The sequence below is a fragment of the Plectropomus leopardus genome, chromosome 5 (genome assembly GCF_008729295.1).
Source record: "Plectropomus leopardus isolate mb chromosome 5, YSFRI_Pleo_2.0, whole genome shotgun sequence".
NCBI lineage: Eukaryota > Metazoa > Chordata > Actinopteri > Perciformes > Serranidae > Plectropomus > Plectropomus leopardus.
Window position 1 is genome coordinate 26,353,523 of NC_056467.1, and position 19,315 is coordinate 26,372,837.

The 19,315-nt window shown below is 39.8% G+C and overlaps 1 protein-coding gene across 2 annotated transcripts; it reads right to left on the minus strand.

Moving 5' to 3' along the window:
• Positions 1 to 106: 106 nt before the first annotated feature.
• LOC121942894 (tripartite motif-containing protein 3-like) lies at positions 107 to 19,260 on the minus strand. Of its 2 annotated transcripts, XM_042486188.1 has the most exons (13): positions 17,975 to 19,260; positions 8,014 to 8,186; positions 7,058 to 7,298; positions 6,730 to 6,881; positions 6,421 to 6,601; positions 5,602 to 6,331; positions 4,782 to 4,885; positions 4,171 to 4,338; positions 3,909 to 4,077; positions 3,288 to 3,347; positions 2,982 to 3,052; positions 2,343 to 2,483; positions 107 to 2,250 (listed from the first exon to the last, which is right to left on the minus strand). In XM_042486188.1, the coding sequence occupies exons 2-13, from the start codon at positions 8,157 to 8,159 to the stop codon at positions 2,098 to 2,100; spliced, it is 2,316 nt and encodes a 771-aa protein (XP_042342122.1). In that variant the 5' UTR covers positions 8,160 to 8,186; positions 17,975 to 19,260; the 3' UTR covers positions 107 to 2,097. The 2 variants fall into 2 exon arrangements, with proteins under 2 accessions (XP_042342122.1, XP_042342124.1); XM_042486190.1 differs by lacking the exon at positions 3,288 to 3,347 and having other exon boundaries at positions 17,975 to 19,259.
• Between the last annotated feature and the right edge of the window lie 55 nt (positions 19,261 to 19,315).

Genomic DNA, 19,315 nt, shown 5'->3' on the forward strand with positions numbered 1-19,315 from the left:
AGCTCACCATGTCCTTATTACCACAATTTAATGTGCAAATTTAGGAACAGTTAAAAATCCCCTCAATGTAAATCAAGCATGACTAGTCACATACATGTACAACAACTCAGTAAACCATGTGCTTTTATTACCAGTGCATATTCATAGAGAAAACAAAATTGTTTGTATGGTTGTGACACAGCGTAGGGTAAAATGCTTCAGACACATCTGTAAAAGGTGAGCCTTGGACTCTGAAGATGTCTGGGCTCCTGTTTGGCAACAAGTCAAACAACAGATCAGGTGCATGAGAAACAGCAGCTTCCTGGTTGATTTCACCAGTGAAATTGGGTAATATCCTGCAGCTCAGAAAATCTCTACACTGGGGAAGGTGAGTGTGATTGTTTATTTAGCACAGTGCTGTGGGTAATTATGTCAAACCAGGAAGTCACCTTCTTCCTGCAGCTGGTCTCTCTTCTGCTGTGGCACCAGGTTTCCTTATGAAATTACACAGAATGAACACCAGGGGGAGCAAGTTTTCATTTGGAGTCATGGCTTGATGCACAGTAGTGCAGGCAGAAACTCAGATCTAACGGTGTTTCTTTAGATCGCTCACAACAGTGTCATCGGCGAGTGTATAATAAAGCGTGGATGAGTTTGCTGACAAACATCATCTAATAAACCATCATTTAATCCTTTTTTAATGGTTTACTATGTGAAAGCCAAAAACAGAAGAAAAATAACCACTGTAAAACAGAATTCATATTCCATCCCAATCATTTCTGTGGACCAAGACTACATTTGCACAAATTATCAGTTTTCTTACAAAGCTCCCAACATCTCCCAAATCTGATAGCATCGAAAAGAAAAAAAAAAGTTGTTGACATGGTGATCTAATTTGGATGGATTTCCTGAGATATGTGTTTTATTTCTGGTTTGTAACTGTTAGCACTTCAAAGAATAAAGCTTTTTAATTATTAAAGGCAAAGCAATCATTCCACAAACCCATATCGTTATAGCCATTAATTATGAAAAGAAAACCTACAAAACTTTTTTCTAATGGCATCATAAATGAACACAAAAGATGGTTTTGTAGCTTTGAAAAAGAGCTGCTCATGTGCAAAAACACTGATCATTTTTTTCCAGATGTGGGGGAGATACTGAATTCTGCTTTAGGGTGAAATTTCCCCTAAGGTAGGGATAAATTGTGAAGCTCCAAAGAAAAAAAGCACATCAATTTAGAAAAATAATTTGTAAATGCTGAGCTAGTGTATAAAATAAAATAAATTAGCTTTTTTTTTTTCCTTTTTAAACAACAGATATTAACAAAAACAGATTATTGTGCTGCTTACATTAGCAATAAATATGACAATCTTCTTTTTTGAAGCATGTGCTGGGTATGTTTGAAAAGCACACTTTGTAACAGCTGCCATATACACACGTTTAAATCCTGGAATCCTTGACTGCTGCTCTCTGAAGCCAAAAGGCTTTGTGTTTAAAATCATAGCACATACATACGGAGTGATCTAATATACACAATATACATTTATGTATATACAGTACATACAGCAAATCAATGCACAGATGGTGGTGACATTTTTATGTGAGATGTCAGTAAATGAGAAGTTTTACATTTCATTGCTGGAAAAGCGTAGCGCTGTTCATATCACTTTAAGCATTAACTAGGTCATGAGAAAAGCAACCGGTGGGTACACGGTGTTGTTTCCTAGGTGTAAAGATAAAATAAAACGTCATGCATTTGGACAAGTTATGGCTCATTAAATACTTCAATCTATATCCTACCCTGTCCGGTCTCACAGAAAGTGTGGTTTAATAATACCATCAATAGTGTACAACACACAAAAATGTCTTCACATGTTTTCTAAACCAGTCCTTAGTTTATGTCCATTACTTGTCCCAAGGATGCTACATTATCCAACTTTTAAAAACAACCCTCAATACACATCTTAAGGAGGGTAAACTCAGGCAGTTAATTATATCCGGGAGATCAGCTGATGTGCACATCAAAAGGCTGTACTGGAAAGGTCATTGCACCTTGTGGAATACATTGGTTGTGTCGTTGTCAGTACTTGCAGTGATGAAGATGGCTGTCTCAGGTCTCTACTGCAGGTAGCGGTAGACCTTAAAGCAGTGGTTCCCCGAGTCCGCCACCGCCACATGACCATCAGATGTAAGAGCCAGGCCCTGGGGACCATAAAGGGGGTCCGCTGATGTGTTGATGTAGGACAGGAAGGACCCTGAGCTGTCGAACACCTGGTAGGGTACACAGCACAGCAGATAAGGTAAGTGATAAACCTATAAATTTGCTTCCTGCATTTAATGAGATGTAGTTTTCTCAAGCTAACCTGGATCCGACTGTTGCCCCAATCAGCAACAATGATATTGCCATTGGCATCAACAGCCACGCCTGTTGGAGCATTGAACTGGCCGTTCCCCTCCCCATGGGAGCCAAATTTAAACAGGAACTCCCCATCTGCATTGTACACCTGCAGGAGACATGATCAGGAAAGAGAATGGGAAAATGACACGTTTTAACTTTATGACTCTTTTTAATTATTTATTTCTAAAGAATGTGAATACGTGTGCATGTGTGTGTATCGATTTAGGTACTAGGTATTTTATTCAATGACAATAAAGCCATCCTACCCTATCCTAAATATGTCAAGGAAAATAGAATAAACAGCATATTGCTTACAATGTTTAAAAACAACACTGCCATTAAGGCACACAATTGTTTACAATTTAACTTGTAAAATCAGTTATTTTCTTATTTTTTCATTTGCTAATGTTTATATTTGATTGATTCATTACTGGACTTGTAAAAAAGGTAAGCACTATAGTGTAAAGAAACTAGGGGAAGTGTCTTCAGTAGCTTCGGAAAGTTACAATTATTCAAATGAAGATATTTTTCCTATAAGTTATTTATTCACAAAGCACAAAGTTTTCTAAAAAACATAATGAATGAGCAAGAAGCCATACTGCACCTTGACTGAATGGTTATGAAAGTCTGTGACCACAATTTCATTTTTGTTATTTACGGCCACAAAGTGAGGACCTGGAAGCAGCAGGGGAGACAGAGAGGGAAAGGAAGGAAAAATGAGTCATCCACTTTTTTTACAACATACGAAAAGAAGTTTCACACTATTTTTGGAGTACAACACACACAGGACACAAAGACAATCAGAGAGTTGACGTGGGACAATATGTGAGACATGACAGAGCTGATGCAACAACATGTAAAAAGAACAGATTTTTTTTTAGCTCACATTCACAGTGAATTAATTACTTACTGAAAACAGGGCCAGATTTACTAAGCTTTTGTTCCAGTGCAATGTTTGCACCACTTTTTTCTAAAAGAAAAGAAAAGGTCCAAGTGAGAAATTAAATTGAAAGAACGGGTGAGTTTCAACCAAAATACTGCTGTCTGTGCAAAAACTGAAGGCGTATCGATGAGGGATTCCAGTAAGGCGGGCAATTCCTATAACACAAGTTTTTGTTCTCTTAAAATTTGATCAAGAGACAAAAACAGGAAGACAATTATCAAATCATTTTCATGCATTAGCGTGCATTATCAATTTATTTCAGCTCTGTCTTGTCAGGTGCATGTTTGTAATAATAATAATCATTACCTTCGTATTGATGTCTGTGATTAAACAGGCAGCTATAAGTGCTTATATTAGTTTGACTCTAAAATAAACGGTGCATAGAAACATGCTAATCCCGATGAGATTTTGTACAAATCAACATTCCTGTGAAGTAGTTCCTGTGAAGAATATGAAATAAATCTGTAAATCTGGCCTACACACATGTGCTGAGAAATAAAGTATCATTTGGTGTGCATCTTCTCCTCCTGCAAGAGAAATTATTTATGAAATAAAATCAAAGGTACATGTACTTGTATTACAGAGTACCTGCAAAGTGTCTATCTGATGTTCCTCTGGCTCCGAACTTTGTCACCAGCTTTCCATTTGATTGGAAGATGAAGACACAGCAGGCCTTATTATCAACTGTGATGATATGTCCATTCTTGTCCACAGCCACACCTTTGGGTCCCATCAATCTTCCAGCTCCGATTTTGTTCTGTGACAGCCAGATGGACAGTTTTGTCATTCAGTTGAACATTTTGAATTTATTTGGTAAAAACATTTGTTTTGTCTGGCTGAGACTATTCACCTTAAACTTGCCATCCGAGGAGAAGATGCTAATCCACCTGTTGTCATAATCAGCTACAATAATGTCACCGTTCATGTCCACTGTGACGCCTGTGGGACGCTGCAGCTGCCCTGGTGAACGGCCTCTGACCCCAAACCTCATCTTGAACTGTCCATCGTTGGAGAATACCTAAAGAAAGAAAAAACATTAAAATACTCCACAGAAATCCTAAACTACTACTACTACCACTACTAGTAATAATAATAACACTTTATTTTTTGAGCGCTTTTTAAAACAAAGTTAAAAAGTGCTTTGCAAGATTTTAAACACTGCAGTCTTTATACAAACAAATAAGGCAATTTCAAGAAAAACAAAGAAACAGCAACCCCAACAATGACATAAATACCATCAATAAAGCAAATAAGCAAAGTTGGCAGCTGAGCGCCCAAAAAGTGCCTAAATTACACTGAGCTATATAAAATCAAACAATTATAAGAAAACAATAATAATTAAAAAAAAATACAATACCACATGACAGTATAAGATAATAAGTTTAAAATGAACAGTATGCTAAAATTAATAAAAGCTAATTCAAGCTAATTTTTATTCCAGTTCAAGGGGATGCCACTGACCTGTATGCACTGGTTGTTGCTGTCTGCCACCACAATACGTCCATTATTGGAGGTGGAGATGCCTTGTAGGTTAGTGAATTCTCCTTTATCTCGCCCTCTTGATCCTGTCATATCAACAAGACATCAGGCTTCATCAACACTATGTTTTTTTTTTAATTATTTGCAGCTAAAAGATACTTTGCTTTGGATATCTTATAAACCAGTGGTTTCAAACTGGTGGGTCATGATCCAAAAGTAGGTCCGCAAGTGATTTGTGAACATGTCACGTTTGTAAAAAAACACTTTGCCCAGGAGCTCATTTATCACGCAAACATGTTTTTTCCACTACAGCAATGATTTTATTGCGTTGATCTTGGTATTATTTGGTCTATTAACATGCCGTGCCTTTGCAGAGTCACAGATCTTAAAGCAATTATACAGACTTTTTTTTAGCTGCAGTGCTATCCATTCACCAAATTTCAAGTAATTGCAGTTAATGTAATTCTAATTTGTTGAATTTCATTTTGTTCCAAGTCCACATGTTTACATTTTGTGAAATAAAATAAATGTTGTGGTAATTTATCCTAGGTGTGGACCTTGTAAGGAGAAATGTGGACCCTGTGGCTGTACCAGTTGGGAACCCCTGTCCTAACCTGTTTTGCTATTACTTGGCATTGACAAAGACATGGGACACAATAGTGCCACAAAAGAGGTCTAAAAATGGATACTTTTTATCATCAGGTACTCAAATTATCCAGAGATATGAGTGAGTTTGTGCTCCAAAGAAAAACATCACACAGCTAAGTCTCCATAATTAATATGTAGCCGGTTATTCACCCACCCACTCTATAGATCAGCTCATCCTCTATTGGGTTTTCCTTTTTCTTTGTGGTGCTGTACATGCTGGAGGGTCTGCGCACAGCCTTCTGTCGAACATGACCTCCTCCTCCACTCGGAGACTTCACTCTTCTCTTCACATCGTCTGGCGACTGCAGGACATCTGAAGGCTTGACGGCTCGCAAACGGAACGGACTACCCCTCACGGGCTGCTCATAAAGCAGCAGAGAGAAGGTAAATTCTCCCTCTGAGCGAATGGTATATCCAACCTCATAAGTGCCATTCTTGTTGTCTGTCACCTCTGCTTCGGTGCACACTCCATCTGCAGAGATGATCTCTGCCCTCAGAGCAGCGTTACCAGTTTTCACGAGTTCTCCATCCTTGTCTTTAGTGGTGACTGTGACAGTGGTGTGCTGGCCGACCAGTGCATGTCGCAGGCCTTCACCAGTGGCAACACTAGTGTGGCCTACAGTCCCTGTTGTGATCAGGACTCCCAGGTTCTGAATGGAGCGTCTCAGTCCATCCGTCTCCACCTGGCATTCCAGATGTCCATTTTCGTGGGGATGCTCAGGAAAGGTGTGTCGTGCCAGAGCACTGACCCGCTCACCCATCTGCTTCTGCACCAACAGGACCTCAGTGGCACTGCCATGGCTCAGGGCCTGCTCTGTGAAGTTGCAGCTGCTTTGAATGTTTTCTTTGCCCTGAAGCAAAGAGGTCAGCTGGGCTTGAAGCACCTAAAGAGACAGAGGCAGAGACAGTCGGTGGCAGTTGAACTAAAATGTGGAACATTAAAAAAAACCAAAAAAATAGAAAGACCTCAGACCTTCTGCTTAGAGCTGCAGATGTTTTCCACCTCAGTAATCAGAGCAGTCTTGCGTTGGTGTAAGGCCTTCTCCAGCTCATCAAAAGTGTTACTGATTTCAGTCACTGCCTCATTTTTCCGCTCTGTGAGCTGCTTGGAGATCTCATTCACAAGCTCAATGGCAGCCGTCAGCTGAGGTAGTCTAACAGATGAAAGTAAAGAAGATGAACACAAAATAAAACTTTCAGATTAGCAGTCTTTATATTTTCAATACTCCCAAGATCTTCCAAATCACATGTATTATTACAGATTAAAGCACTGAAATCCAACCTGTTGCGCACAGTGTCCAGCTGATTCTTTAGCGCTGACTTATGCTGTTCCAGCACATCCCTCAGAGGAACTGTCACATGTTCCCTGTGTTCTCCTTCTGTACACTCCAGACACATGGCTGTTTCACATGACTCGCAGTAAAACTCCATCACCTGCAGATGGTGCAGTGGAGCATGAGACAACTCGTCATATTTCTGTTGGCAAATTTGCTTACAAATTCAAACACATAAAAGAAATAGCAGTACTCAGTGTTGTCATGAGCATGTGATTGATCTCTGATAGAGCTGACCTACTGTATGACAGCCTCTGTCCTTTTGTTTTAGCTTACCTTGCCCTCGTGGTTGGGGCAAGAGAGGGGCTGACAGGCTGTAGCTGCACTGGCTGACTCAAGAACATTACAGGCTTCAGGTCGGCTGCACTCTGGGTCTCGCTGTAACACCTCCATTAGGTTTGTGATGAAGAAGTTGTTCTGCAGGGCTGCCACACCCTTCTCCGGCAAGATAGAGGTCTGTCTGCAAACTGGGCAGGACAGCGTCAAGGACTGGGGAGGGATGTAGTTCTGAAGGCATCTATGAAGACACAAGATGTTAAATTGAAAAATAAGATGGGTTAAAGTTGTAATCTATTCCAGGCTCAATATGGTATAAACATGCAAAACTTTTCTTTTAGACTTGCTCAGATTACAATAAGATTCAGGTCCTTACAGTTTTGGCCTAGCACAACAGAGAGCACCAAATTATTTAAATAACTGCCCTGTATGGGAGCACCAAAGCTGTAGAAATCAGTGCTCGCTGCCAAAAATGCTGTGCCATGAGCTAGGCTGTCTGTTTTATTGTGGCCAACCTCAGAGTGGTTGGTGCCTTACATCATGCAGAAGCCACGATGATGATGTAAGTGGTGTGATTTTGGGCCACTATACATAATTTTGAAATTTGTTTAAACATCCTTTTTATGCATCACAGTAAAGAGCTTACTTCAGGAAAGAGAACACAAACAACATTATAATGCACTTAAGTATTTCTAAGCATTTACTCATGTGCTCATTTTCTGAATCATGCATAATATGAAAAGAATAAATTCCAGTTTTATTGTGTCCTAAAATGGTTAAACGTCTGATCTGTGAATTCTGCTTTAAAATGTTTCATCTTGTATTGTTTTCCTCTTTCATTGTCTCCCTTTCTACTGTAAGATTAATCTTACAGTATTAGTTTGTCACCTGTAAAGCAATTTAAGGTGCATTGTATTTTGTACAAATTAAGTCTGATTGATTGTTTCGGGGCTTACTTCTCACAGAAGGTATGCAGGCAGGGCAAGACCTTGGGGTTGTGGTAATGGTCCAAACAGATGCTGCAGACCAGGAACTGCTTGTCTATCTGCCTGACCACAGGGCTGGTGCTGCCGGTCTCACGCTTAGCCATAATAACGGACATTCAAAGGAGGCACAGGGACCGCTTAACCTGCACACACAGGGTGAAAGAAACAGCAGAAAGGTCAGGAGAGCCTTGAGGAAACACTCAAACTGGGTGAGGAGGGCGTATTCACTAACCCTCAGCATGAGCAAGGGAAAAAATGAGTCATAGTTAACATAAAACCTCCCTGAAATCCTGTATCTGCTGGCATTTTAATGCTCACCCTCCCTTAATAATTGTGTCAGTAGGATGCGCTTCTTTTTTCACAACACCCGCATGGCCAGAGGTTGTTTGACTTTATAAGTGAAAATCCTAATAAGCTAATGCAGTGGAAGCAAAATGAATCGCGTGATTAACACCACAGGGCAGAACTCTCAGCCGTCACAAATATGCAGTCTGGGAGCCAACATGTCTGTGTTTACAGTGGTGGTAGAAGTCTAGTGTATGTGTATTTATAAATATGCAGTTGACAAAAATGCTTAAATGCATCTTGTTTGTATTTCCTGGCAATATTTTACCATACACAATGTCCTCTGTTTTATTGTTAAAATTTGTTGAATTCCAGACGATGACTGGATGCCTGCTTGCTCTCTGTTCAGATGGTAGTTGCTGTTACATGAAACTGTATCACTGGGTCAAGCACAGATTATCTCAGTGTGCCAATGACATGTTGTACATCTGTCATATTGTACATAAGCACATAAAGGATTACATAAACACCAAAACCACAGGGACACTCAATGAAAACTGCTTACAGGAGGGAATGGATCTGTGTTTAATGTAGTATCAGGAACATTTCAGCCATTGGTCTGTTTTGATGGTTAGCTTGTTTGTGTTGTTACATTATGAAGTCTTTTTTTGTCCAATTCTGTTGAACACAATCAGAAACTTTTGAGCCATCTGCTTTAGTTTTTCATTAGCAGCTAGCATCCTCTAATAACCCGGAGACTGCACTGAATGAAAGCTCTCCATCCATTTCATCTAGATTTCATTACAGATAGATGAATTTTGGGCCGGCACTTTTATGAAAAGGATTCAAGGACTGAGGTCTGCCAAAATATGTGTGTCATCAATGGCCAGAGGAGCTCTGACATGTTGATTTGTGGCAAAAACTCACGCAAAGGAAATCCATTGTTTCAAACAAAAAGCAAATAAATCCAATAGTAAATGTCAAACCCTGAAAGCTGGAATGTATTTCTCTGTAGAAGCAGTGGATGTTACGTCAGCTGTCGGAGAAACTATGAGACCCACACACAATTGTTTTCTCCATTTGTTTCTCTTTCTACATATTTACTTTGTAACACCAGTGAGCAACATCCTCTGTGAGTATGCTATTATTATGTGGGACATGTATGGTCATACATAACCCACATCATAAAAAAACAAAAAAATAAGAACATCCAGTTGGCTGAGTCAGATATGGCTAATTTAATGCCTACACAAATGCTGCTGGAACACAGAAGAAGGTAGAAGGAAAACTAGGGCATATTTATGTGAAAGGGTAAGCTCTGTTTAGTTTACATTCAGATAAACAGCTTAAAATAAAGCACGCATAAATCATAAGGATGAAATTGTGGTGCTAATATAATCAATGTGAGCCTGTCCGCAGCAGAATGTAACAACTTGCACTGGCTCCGTTCTACCGCAACGAAAAAAAAATCCCAGATGGAAACATAACATAAAATGAGAACAGATCCTATCTTTGTACCCAAAACAGTCTTGTAGACCATAATGTAATCCATTATCAGTAACTGTGAAACAAAATTGCTTGAGTTATAATTTTATGTATCTGAGAAGAGGTCCAAGCAAACAAAACTTGATCATACAGCCAAGGATAGGATATGCTAAGAACACCACATTTATTGTGTTCAACACACCACAAGGACACAGGACATCTAAAATACCAGCATGCACTTTAATTTTAAAAAATGGACCCAGTCAGCTGAGGAAGACTTACTAATAACTGTAATGTTGCATAGCTGCAATTCCAGTTAAGAGCCATGATTTAGTTCATTGTTGATTAATTGTAAGAAATATGCACAAAGTTCTCCTTAGAAGGCTTTGTCAGCTCACCCATTGTTTTCTCATGCATCACAGCCCTGTGACTGTACACTTCTTCAGCCTCGCCTCATCTTCCATCCACAGTTCCAACAGCAGGGTTTGTAATTCTCTTTTGATATTGCATCTACACAACTACTGTCTCAGTCTGACCACGAGGTTAGCTATCAGGCCTGCACAATACCTAGCACCAACAGCTAAAGCTCCTCACTCTGCTTTTACAAATAAAGCTAGGCCGCTTTTCTTTGAGAGTAAGGAGAGGAAAGAGGAAGCTTTAAAATGCCACTCCCCAAATTCCTCCTGGTTCCTTCCTTTACTCCCAGCTGGCTGAGTTCAGGCACCACCTGTCTGTCTGTCTGTAGGGAGATGGAGGGGGGGAATCACGGTGAACTAGGTTGCCTGTCTCACATGAGCAGGCAGGCCTCAGAGGCAGCTGTCCCACTCTGCAACACAGAGCAGCGAGCTCTAACAATGGCATTCCCGATCTGCTCACAGCTCACCGCCCCACATCTCTTCCCCTCCCTCTATCTCCTCTCCTTCTTTCTATTGTCCTCTCTTTTTCTCTTCTCTCAGAACCAAATAAATGCACTTATAGCATCAGCAGGCCTGATCTCAGCCACAGACGTCTTGCAGATAGGGATTTTTTCAGGCATGCAGGTCCCATTGTTGCTCCTTTCCAAGTGACTACAAGGCCTACTGACTGAGCCCTTTCACCCTACACACAGTCAGCCCTTCTCTGCCTCCCCCTCCTCTTGTCTCCTCTCAAACGGCCTCCCCTCCCTGAACTGTCTTCCCTTCACATGGACTCTAAGTTGCAGCAGCTGAATGGTGACATCAAGAGGAAGCATGAGGAGCCAAAGCCCTCAGGCTCCTCCCCTCTCGGCTGGCTAGCTGCTGCCTTTAGGGTTGCAACAGCCTCCTCCCGCCTTCCCTTCCCTTCCTCCCTGCCCGTCCGCTCCCTCAGCAGCCCTCCTCAGCTCAGTTCCTCCCTCACCACAGAAAGAGGATCTTTCTAGACAGCAGCTCTGTCCTCAGAAAAAGGCTGAATAATGAGTGAAAAAATGCATTGAATAATAAACAGAAAAGACAAAAATAACATCAATCAATAACTGCTGATTGCAGATTGTTAAATATAGAACTTTACAAGCCTAAATATATCATATATATCTTTTATAAAAACATATAGATTACACAAATAAATAGTGAAATCTTTCTAAGACTGATTACAGAAAATAGTCCAACAATTAAGAGACAGAAAAAAGTAGGCCAGCAGAGTACAGACCAGAGACCTAACTCTGCAGTATACCGTAATGTTTGAGGCAGCATGTGACCAGATCCTCTCCATTGCTCCGTCACAGGAACTGCATGATCAGCACTTCATACAGATGAGGTCAGTTATCCGAGTCAGTATGCAACTGTGTTTTCTTTGTACTGTATGTGTCACCCTGGAACATGACGCCTGCAGAAAATCCACCGAATGTGAATGCTGTTTCTAAATTCAGCTTTTTGACTGCAATTCAGCATCCCCTGCCACTCTCACCCTACATAACAGTTAAGTGGCTTAATGTCCTCCTGCAGGGTCAGGCCCTGTCTGCCATCTGGATTACTGTATCTCCCAGACTCTGATGACACCATCACACCCAGTCAACTCAAATCTGAATTAAAGCAAACACCTTGTATAAATTCACACAAACTTGCCCCGGCACTACTCAAATGCCTAATACCATCATGGAAGCAGTGACAGGCACCAAATTACAAAGATGTATTCTTTACTTGTTGTCTTTGTGATTAACACCCGTCTCCTAAAGACAGGGACGTCTAATATGAATGGTTTAATTGGATTTCAGCAACATGAGCTCACATTCAGAGAAAACATTGCTCTTAGCTTAATCAGCTTGGGTTTCGTCTGCTGCACGAGTGCAGGTAGCCATGCCCCGCTCTTCACCTCTTCCATAAAGTGCTGCTTGTTTTTGTTGTTGTAAGTTGTGTACTTGGGCTAAAGAGCTGCCATGGTTTCTGCAAATTATCACTTTAAGGTTTTTCTGTCCCCTTTAATTCAAAAAGTAATAGTAGTAGTCGACTGCATTTCACCACTTTGTAAAGTGAGATGAATAAAGGAAAGAGATTTTTTGCCTTGTGACTAATGGATGGCTTGAGTGATGTTATCTTTTGTGGATGAGAGAATGTCCCACTTAGAGTAACCCAAAAAGTAAGACTGAATAGATCATCTGCTCATCTCACCCACAGTATTTTAATTATCGATGAGACTTATGATGTAAGACTCTGTATAACACAAAAATGTTACCTCTTGGGCAAGTCAGCCTACTCCCAAATTTTGATACAGAAGAAACGCTTGATAATAATTTAAACATGTACTTTCCTTAAAGGGATAGGTTCATGAATATAAATACATAGGACATAATCCACAGTTTGTTTTTTCAGCTCTTGGTAGAAAATAGCTCATGAAAAACGTGTTTTTCTTACCTTTGAATTAGCTGTTTATATCTACATAGGGATCAGATCCACAGAGTTTACCATGTTGCAACACCATATTCAGAGGCCCAGAATCCTTCCCAAGAGTTCAACATGAGAGACGTTTAACTGGTTACAATCTGTAATCATCACTGCTAGATGCCACTAAATCCTACACACTGCTCCTTTAAGTTATTTGTCTTGTTGGCAAAGATCTTGAAAACTTGGCTAATCAAACAGAAGTGGTCTATTTCTATAATATTAATTAGGATATTTTTGTGGTATCTTACATATGATGCAGCAAATGCATGCCAAGTCACTATAAAATATCAAACTAATGTCCAAAAGCAATTGACCGTGTACCACTGTTGTCAACCTGTCCATTACATGTCGACTACAATCATGTCATTGTAATATGATTTCACTGGAAGTTGCAAAATGAAACTGTGACTACTCAGCATTCCAGGATGTTTGCACTTCAGTGCCATAAAAAGTATTTTCCCCTTCCCTTCCCGATCTGCTTGTGGTAAGAGCCAAGAACGTTTTTTACAGACTTCAACCAACATTTCAAGTGTTTTTCAGTATCACAGGTTTACTATTTTTGGTACCTGTGTAAGATTATATGCACTATTATTTGGAATAAATCCTTTCTAATTCTGTGACCGCTGTACAGTATGTGTCAAAGTAGAGAGGATTTAAGCCTAACAGACTTCAGACTAAAGAGTTTTCCAATGGTTTCTTTCAGCAGTCAGCTGTGTGCTGGACTGGTGAACATGGGCAAAAGTCTCAGTGACCTGAAGTAGGAAGTGCTGGCCCTCGATGATGTGCTGTTAAGATTGCGTTTAAATATAGACCGTAGTTTATGTTTCCATCCACATCTGTTGTGTCCCTGCGCATGTGTCATCATGCAGTAATTGTTCCTGCCTACACTCAGTCTAAGCAGACCTCGCACCCCATTACTGGCTCTGTTTTGATGAAGTTTTAAGGAAGCATGTAGATTATAATGAATTAATACCTGTTTGACTCAGAGAGAATGAGAGAAAAAGGAAGAAAGAATAAAAATGAAAAGGATGGTTATAAGCAGGGTTCCTACAGCTTATAGCAAGTGGAAAGTAAGACTTTTTAAGACTTTTTCAAAATGAAATTTAAGACTGATTTCACTACAACCAAAACTGGGGGGAAAAAGAACTGACACTAATTACTTTTTGCCCAAATATTCAGGTTAATATAAAACATGACTTCTGAGTGACAGCAATGCTAGTCGTATTGTGTGATTTTTCTTTTCTTTTTCTTTTTTAAGTTACCTTTTATTTTGAGATTTAACAATGCAATGTCAGAAAGGAATATTCATAAAATCGTAGCTTTTATGTCTTTGCACTTTTAAGACTTATGAAAAAATATTTTACAACCAATTAAGGCTTTATTTTTTGATTGATTAATTCAATGCCTTTTAAGACTTTTAAGGATATGTGGGCATCATATATGTTATTGTAACTGAGATTTTAAATGGGTTTTGTTCTAAAAAGCAAATTTTGCTTTTTCTGGTTTCCCATAGGTAGTTAATCAATAAACAAATGATATCAATTTGCAGTAATATTTGATGGAATCCAATTTAGACACAGGACAAGCATGACTGATTGCATTGTCCCATTTGTAGAAGCAATAACAACCTAAAAAAACTTTGTGGTGTTTAGAACAACTAGGCTGATGTAAACCTGCAACATTCAGAGAATCAAATTTCTGACTAGTGCATTTCTGTGTTTTTGGAGTATTAAGGGGCTGTTATGGGGCCAGCGAGGGTGCCTAGTTCTATGATGACTCATCAGTCATTATTCACACAACACACAAACCCCTGCTCCTCATACTAACAAGCTCTCCTTACACTCCACTGCATCAGATGAAGGAATCTGTCTCAATGCATCAGTCTCTGTCAGACCGCTCATAGCAGTGGACATTGGGTTTTACATGATGAAAGCAAAATGGTCTGTGGACATAATGTATAGGGCTTTAGACAACAACAGACTCAATGTAAAACACAACTTTTTAAACCACAGCTATTTGTTTAATTTTATATTTTTTTCATGGAGCTTATATTACCCACTACTAGGCTTGGTGTTTGCATTTATATCTTAGGTCTGCCTAATTTTGAGAGCATAGGAATACATTTGCATGTATGCCTGACCAGAAGTTGCTGACCAAGTGTGAACATTAGTTACACTGAAAAACTGCAAAAATTAACCATAACTGTAAAGAACAATTTGTTACCATACTTCCAAAGACAAAACACTGCAGCCACCTTTCATATGCCTTTGTCTGCAGAAATTTGACTGATAAGATCTGACAACTGAGTGACCACATCGTGTCAAGTACAGTAGTCAGCAGAGTTTTTAATCAACACTGACACAAAAAGGGAGTCAGGGGACATTAGTGTCTCTCCCAGTAAGTCCACTATCATAAAGGTTTCCAGAAGACAATGCGGCATGCAGACAGTTTGTCTGCAGGCTCAACATGCACTGCAGATTTTAGAAAAGGTCGATCAGTGCACCAGCATAGGTCTGCGACCCTTATCCACCTGCAGTAAGAGCCACAGAGTGACTGTGGTGTCTCATGGAGTGACTCAAACTGTCACATGATGTGTTATATATGTATATCAGAGCTGTGCAAATACAATGTTTTGCTTGATGAATTGATTACCACTGGTTAGTGTGTACTTGGAAGAATCAGTGGTGTCTGAACTTTGCAACATGAGGAGTTTATGTTCAGAATGTATGAGGAAAGAGATGCTGATGCTGGCATGGCACTTTGTTGTGCAACACAAATATTTAGTTTGATATAATGAACAGTATCAGGGCTGAGTGCTCTATTAAGCAAGTCTTTCATAATTATGGGGGAAAAAAACACGTGCACTGAACCATCTTAATAACAGGGAACTGTGTTGTGTTAACTTTAACTGATGTAATAGTCAAGCCTTTGGGCAACAACATGTTTATCTGGGTAAATGGTAACCTTTAAAACTTGCTGCAATTTTTTATTTCCTGGAAACACTGCATCATCTGGCTTCAGTTTGTCTTTATATTGCGCCAAATATTTAGAGACATTTAAGCTGCACAGTTCACTAAAATAGGGATGGTATTTGAGTTCAACTGCTCAAGTTTTAAAGCATCAGTTCTGTACATCTTTGTGCAGTGATGGTGGAGTTTTTCTGAAACTACTGATGCTTAGACTGAGAAATGGTGTCAACACGACTGCAAAACATACTGTAGCACTGTTGTTGTCCCTATCCCCATCACTTACAACATGATAGCTAATTTTTTGCACTATTTCCACCTCAGATTCATATTCTATTTTTCCACAGTCACCACAAATATTTACATAATATACAGTATGTACATATCCCCATTTTTAAAAAATATTTAGACTGTGTAACATGTATCTGCTTCTGTCTGTCTGTCTGCTGTAATGTAAATTCCCCTGGTGTGGGATTAATAAAGTGTTATCTTATCTTATCTTTTCTTATCTTTTGATTTTATGTTAAATTTATGATGCTTCATGCACAGAACTTAAAGATAATGCGCCGAACCAATGAAAATGCGGACTTTTATTCAAATAGTCAAGCCTAAAAAAGAGGTTCAGAAAAATCCATCTTAAAGGAGGACAAATCACATAGTCTAATGACTGGCTCTAATCAATCTTAGGCGCATATCTACAATATGCACAGTATAATGAGCAGAATACAATCAGTTGCAGAAAATATGCACATGCATTCAATCCAAAACATATCAGTGGAATTCTTTTTTTGGAGGAAATTATTTAAAATGGAAATAGTAAATAACCAAATTTCCGACAGGAAGCTTGTATTGTATGCAGGATTTTTTCTAGTTAAGAAGGTATAAAGATCCAAACAAATAGATCATATTTAAGTGGTTAGATGAGACAACAATTTTGAAATTTCAAGAACGATTATTTTAGCTGAAACTGAATTTAACCATTGGAACCATTTAATTTCAGAGCACAGGTTAACAAAATAAACACAGTAAAAGTAACTGTCATAGGCCTCATTTACAAAAGAGTGATGTAACCTGGATATTAATTTATTAGACCAGTGGCTTTGAATGATGAGGGTCATATAATCTCAATTTATCAATCTGTCTATCTTCTCTTTTGTCTGGGTACAAGTACAAGTAAGGTGCAGCTATTTTGTATTTCATTTTATATTTTAATCGCTGCCACACATCCATGCTCAAAGATTGTACCTGGTCACTTCTAACCTACAATTAGAACTCTGTTTTTTAGGATTTACAAAAATGTATTGAAACAATCCAGAGTGCACTGGTACAGGCAGCATCCTTGTTTGTGACACAGTTCTCAAACACATGCTGCCCGCCGTCTACCTAAAGAGTACTGAACATAATCTCAGACTCTAAAGCCCATTTATCCAAACTGAATGAAACCCTAAAACAGACACGTAACCCCTGCTAAGTATCTGCCCTCAGGCGCAGCCTCCAGGACCGTCTGCAACCTCCCTGTGACCCAGTGCAGGCAGCCAGCAGAGTTAAACCAGCCAAACATTTCACTCATCCAACATGTGACTTTTGAGATAGTCTTTCACAAAGATGAGACATATCCCAGAACAAAAGAGCAATCGATAAGAAACCACTGGACCATCTGCTCGAGGCCAGAGGTGTGAAAAATGATGCATTGGCTGTTGCTGCAGTACAATGCAACACAAGGACTCACAGAATGACATAAGCAAACAATACGCTGATTCACATGTGGCTCACACAGCTTCCCAGCAATACACCCCATTAATATTCAGATACGAAAACCAACCAAAGATCACTAATCCTCTAAACAAAAGAGCATGTTTGCCTGATTACAGAGCCCAGCCCTCAGACTGCAGCAGAGATGCCCACCTGCTACAGAGCCGGCAGCCAGGGCTGCCTGGGAGCTAAAATGGAGAAGTGTGTGGGCTGGTTGAGGAAGCAATGAAGAATCAGAGCAGCAGAGTGGTTTAGTGCAACAGTTGCTCTTAAACAAAGATGGAAAATGTGTCGAATAAACGCTTTTACGAAGTGATGAATGTAAAAATAGAATATATCAAAACAGAGAGGATATTATGGTTAATAAGTACAGTCCGTCTGTAATATTAAAATGCACAGATGCTGGATGGGATGGAGTAATCAATTATTCATCTGCTCTCATCCCAGTTATTGTATTATTTAGGACTCCAGATGATGGCTCAAACAGTGTGAGAAAGTAGAAATACAACACCATAAAAAGAAGCGAACAGTCAAGATTGTACTCACATGAATACCCAGCAGGAGGGATTGGAGTGTCAGCATTGCAGGCCGGAGAGAAAGCTTCCCATTGTCAGCGTCCCAATCCTCTCCAGCAAAATCCACAGACCCGGCGACAGAAAGGAAAGGGCAGGGTCTGTCTGGGAGAAGAAGGGGACAGTAAGGAAGAGGAGAAGGGAAAGGAGGACGTTAGGGGAGTGGCTTACATGCAGCATTGGTCAGACGGCCGATGGGAGGAGTTGAAGAACCCAATAGCATATGGAGGGGGTAGGGAATATGCAAAACAGTTGAAATCTCAGGAACTGACTGAGGGGAACAGTCTGTCTGGTGCAAAGGGGTTTGGCTTCCTTAAATACCGCCCAGTTCCCTTAAAAGGACAAAGGATGCAGTTTATTGCCTTTAAGGTCTGAATTGATAGGGTGAAAAGAATTACTGGAGTACAAAGACACTGGGAATATACTGCTGAATAAAATAATCAGGCAATAATCATGTACTGTAGTTGAGTGACTTGACAGTTTCACGGCATGTTTCATATCAGATTCTCTTGGATCTTGCCTCATAAGGCCCAAGTTTCTTGTATTTTTAACTGTAAAAAGGGAAAACGCAAAGTAATGTTAGTACAACAGGGAAATGAGAGGGAGTGGGGGAAGGTGATGGAGGGAGTCCTGTTTGTACTGATGTGGATAATAGTTTTTTGGGTGGAGTGAGGTGGTGGTTTGGGGGTATAGATCAGGGCACTTGATGAGATTTTCATCTAGATGTACAAGAAACAGAATAACAGAGCAATTAGCCCAAGCAAAAGCTCAATGGATCTTTCCTTTAAAAGGTTTATTTGTAGGGGAGTGGGGGATGGGTCAGAATATGTTCTGGGTAGATCCTAATGAAGAGGAGGATGACAAAAAAAGATGGCAATATACTGTAATGTGGGTGCACTGTGTGGAGCTGCTGAGATGGTGCAGACAGTGGGGAGTTTGTTGGGGGTGGGGTTTGGGATGAGAGGCAAACACAGTCATCTCTGGGTTTTATTCTGCAACGTAGTGTTGCCATGGAGACTGCATCCACCGTAGTTTAGTCAAGATGGCTGTTGCAGTCTGCCAGCAGCAGTGAGCAGGTCACACAATACACACTGCAGGTACATCTCACTGCCAACACACATACAGTCAGAATACCTTATAACATGGTTTGTAACATGAGGAGAATCCAAACTCTCAACTATTTTATCACACATTTGTACATTATAACAAATCACTATTCTATGTTTGCTAAGGCTACTCTTTTGTTAATTAGGCTATCCCTTATTGAAAGTAAATCTTCATCAATTGATGAGCGATTGATATCAAGTCCTGCAAT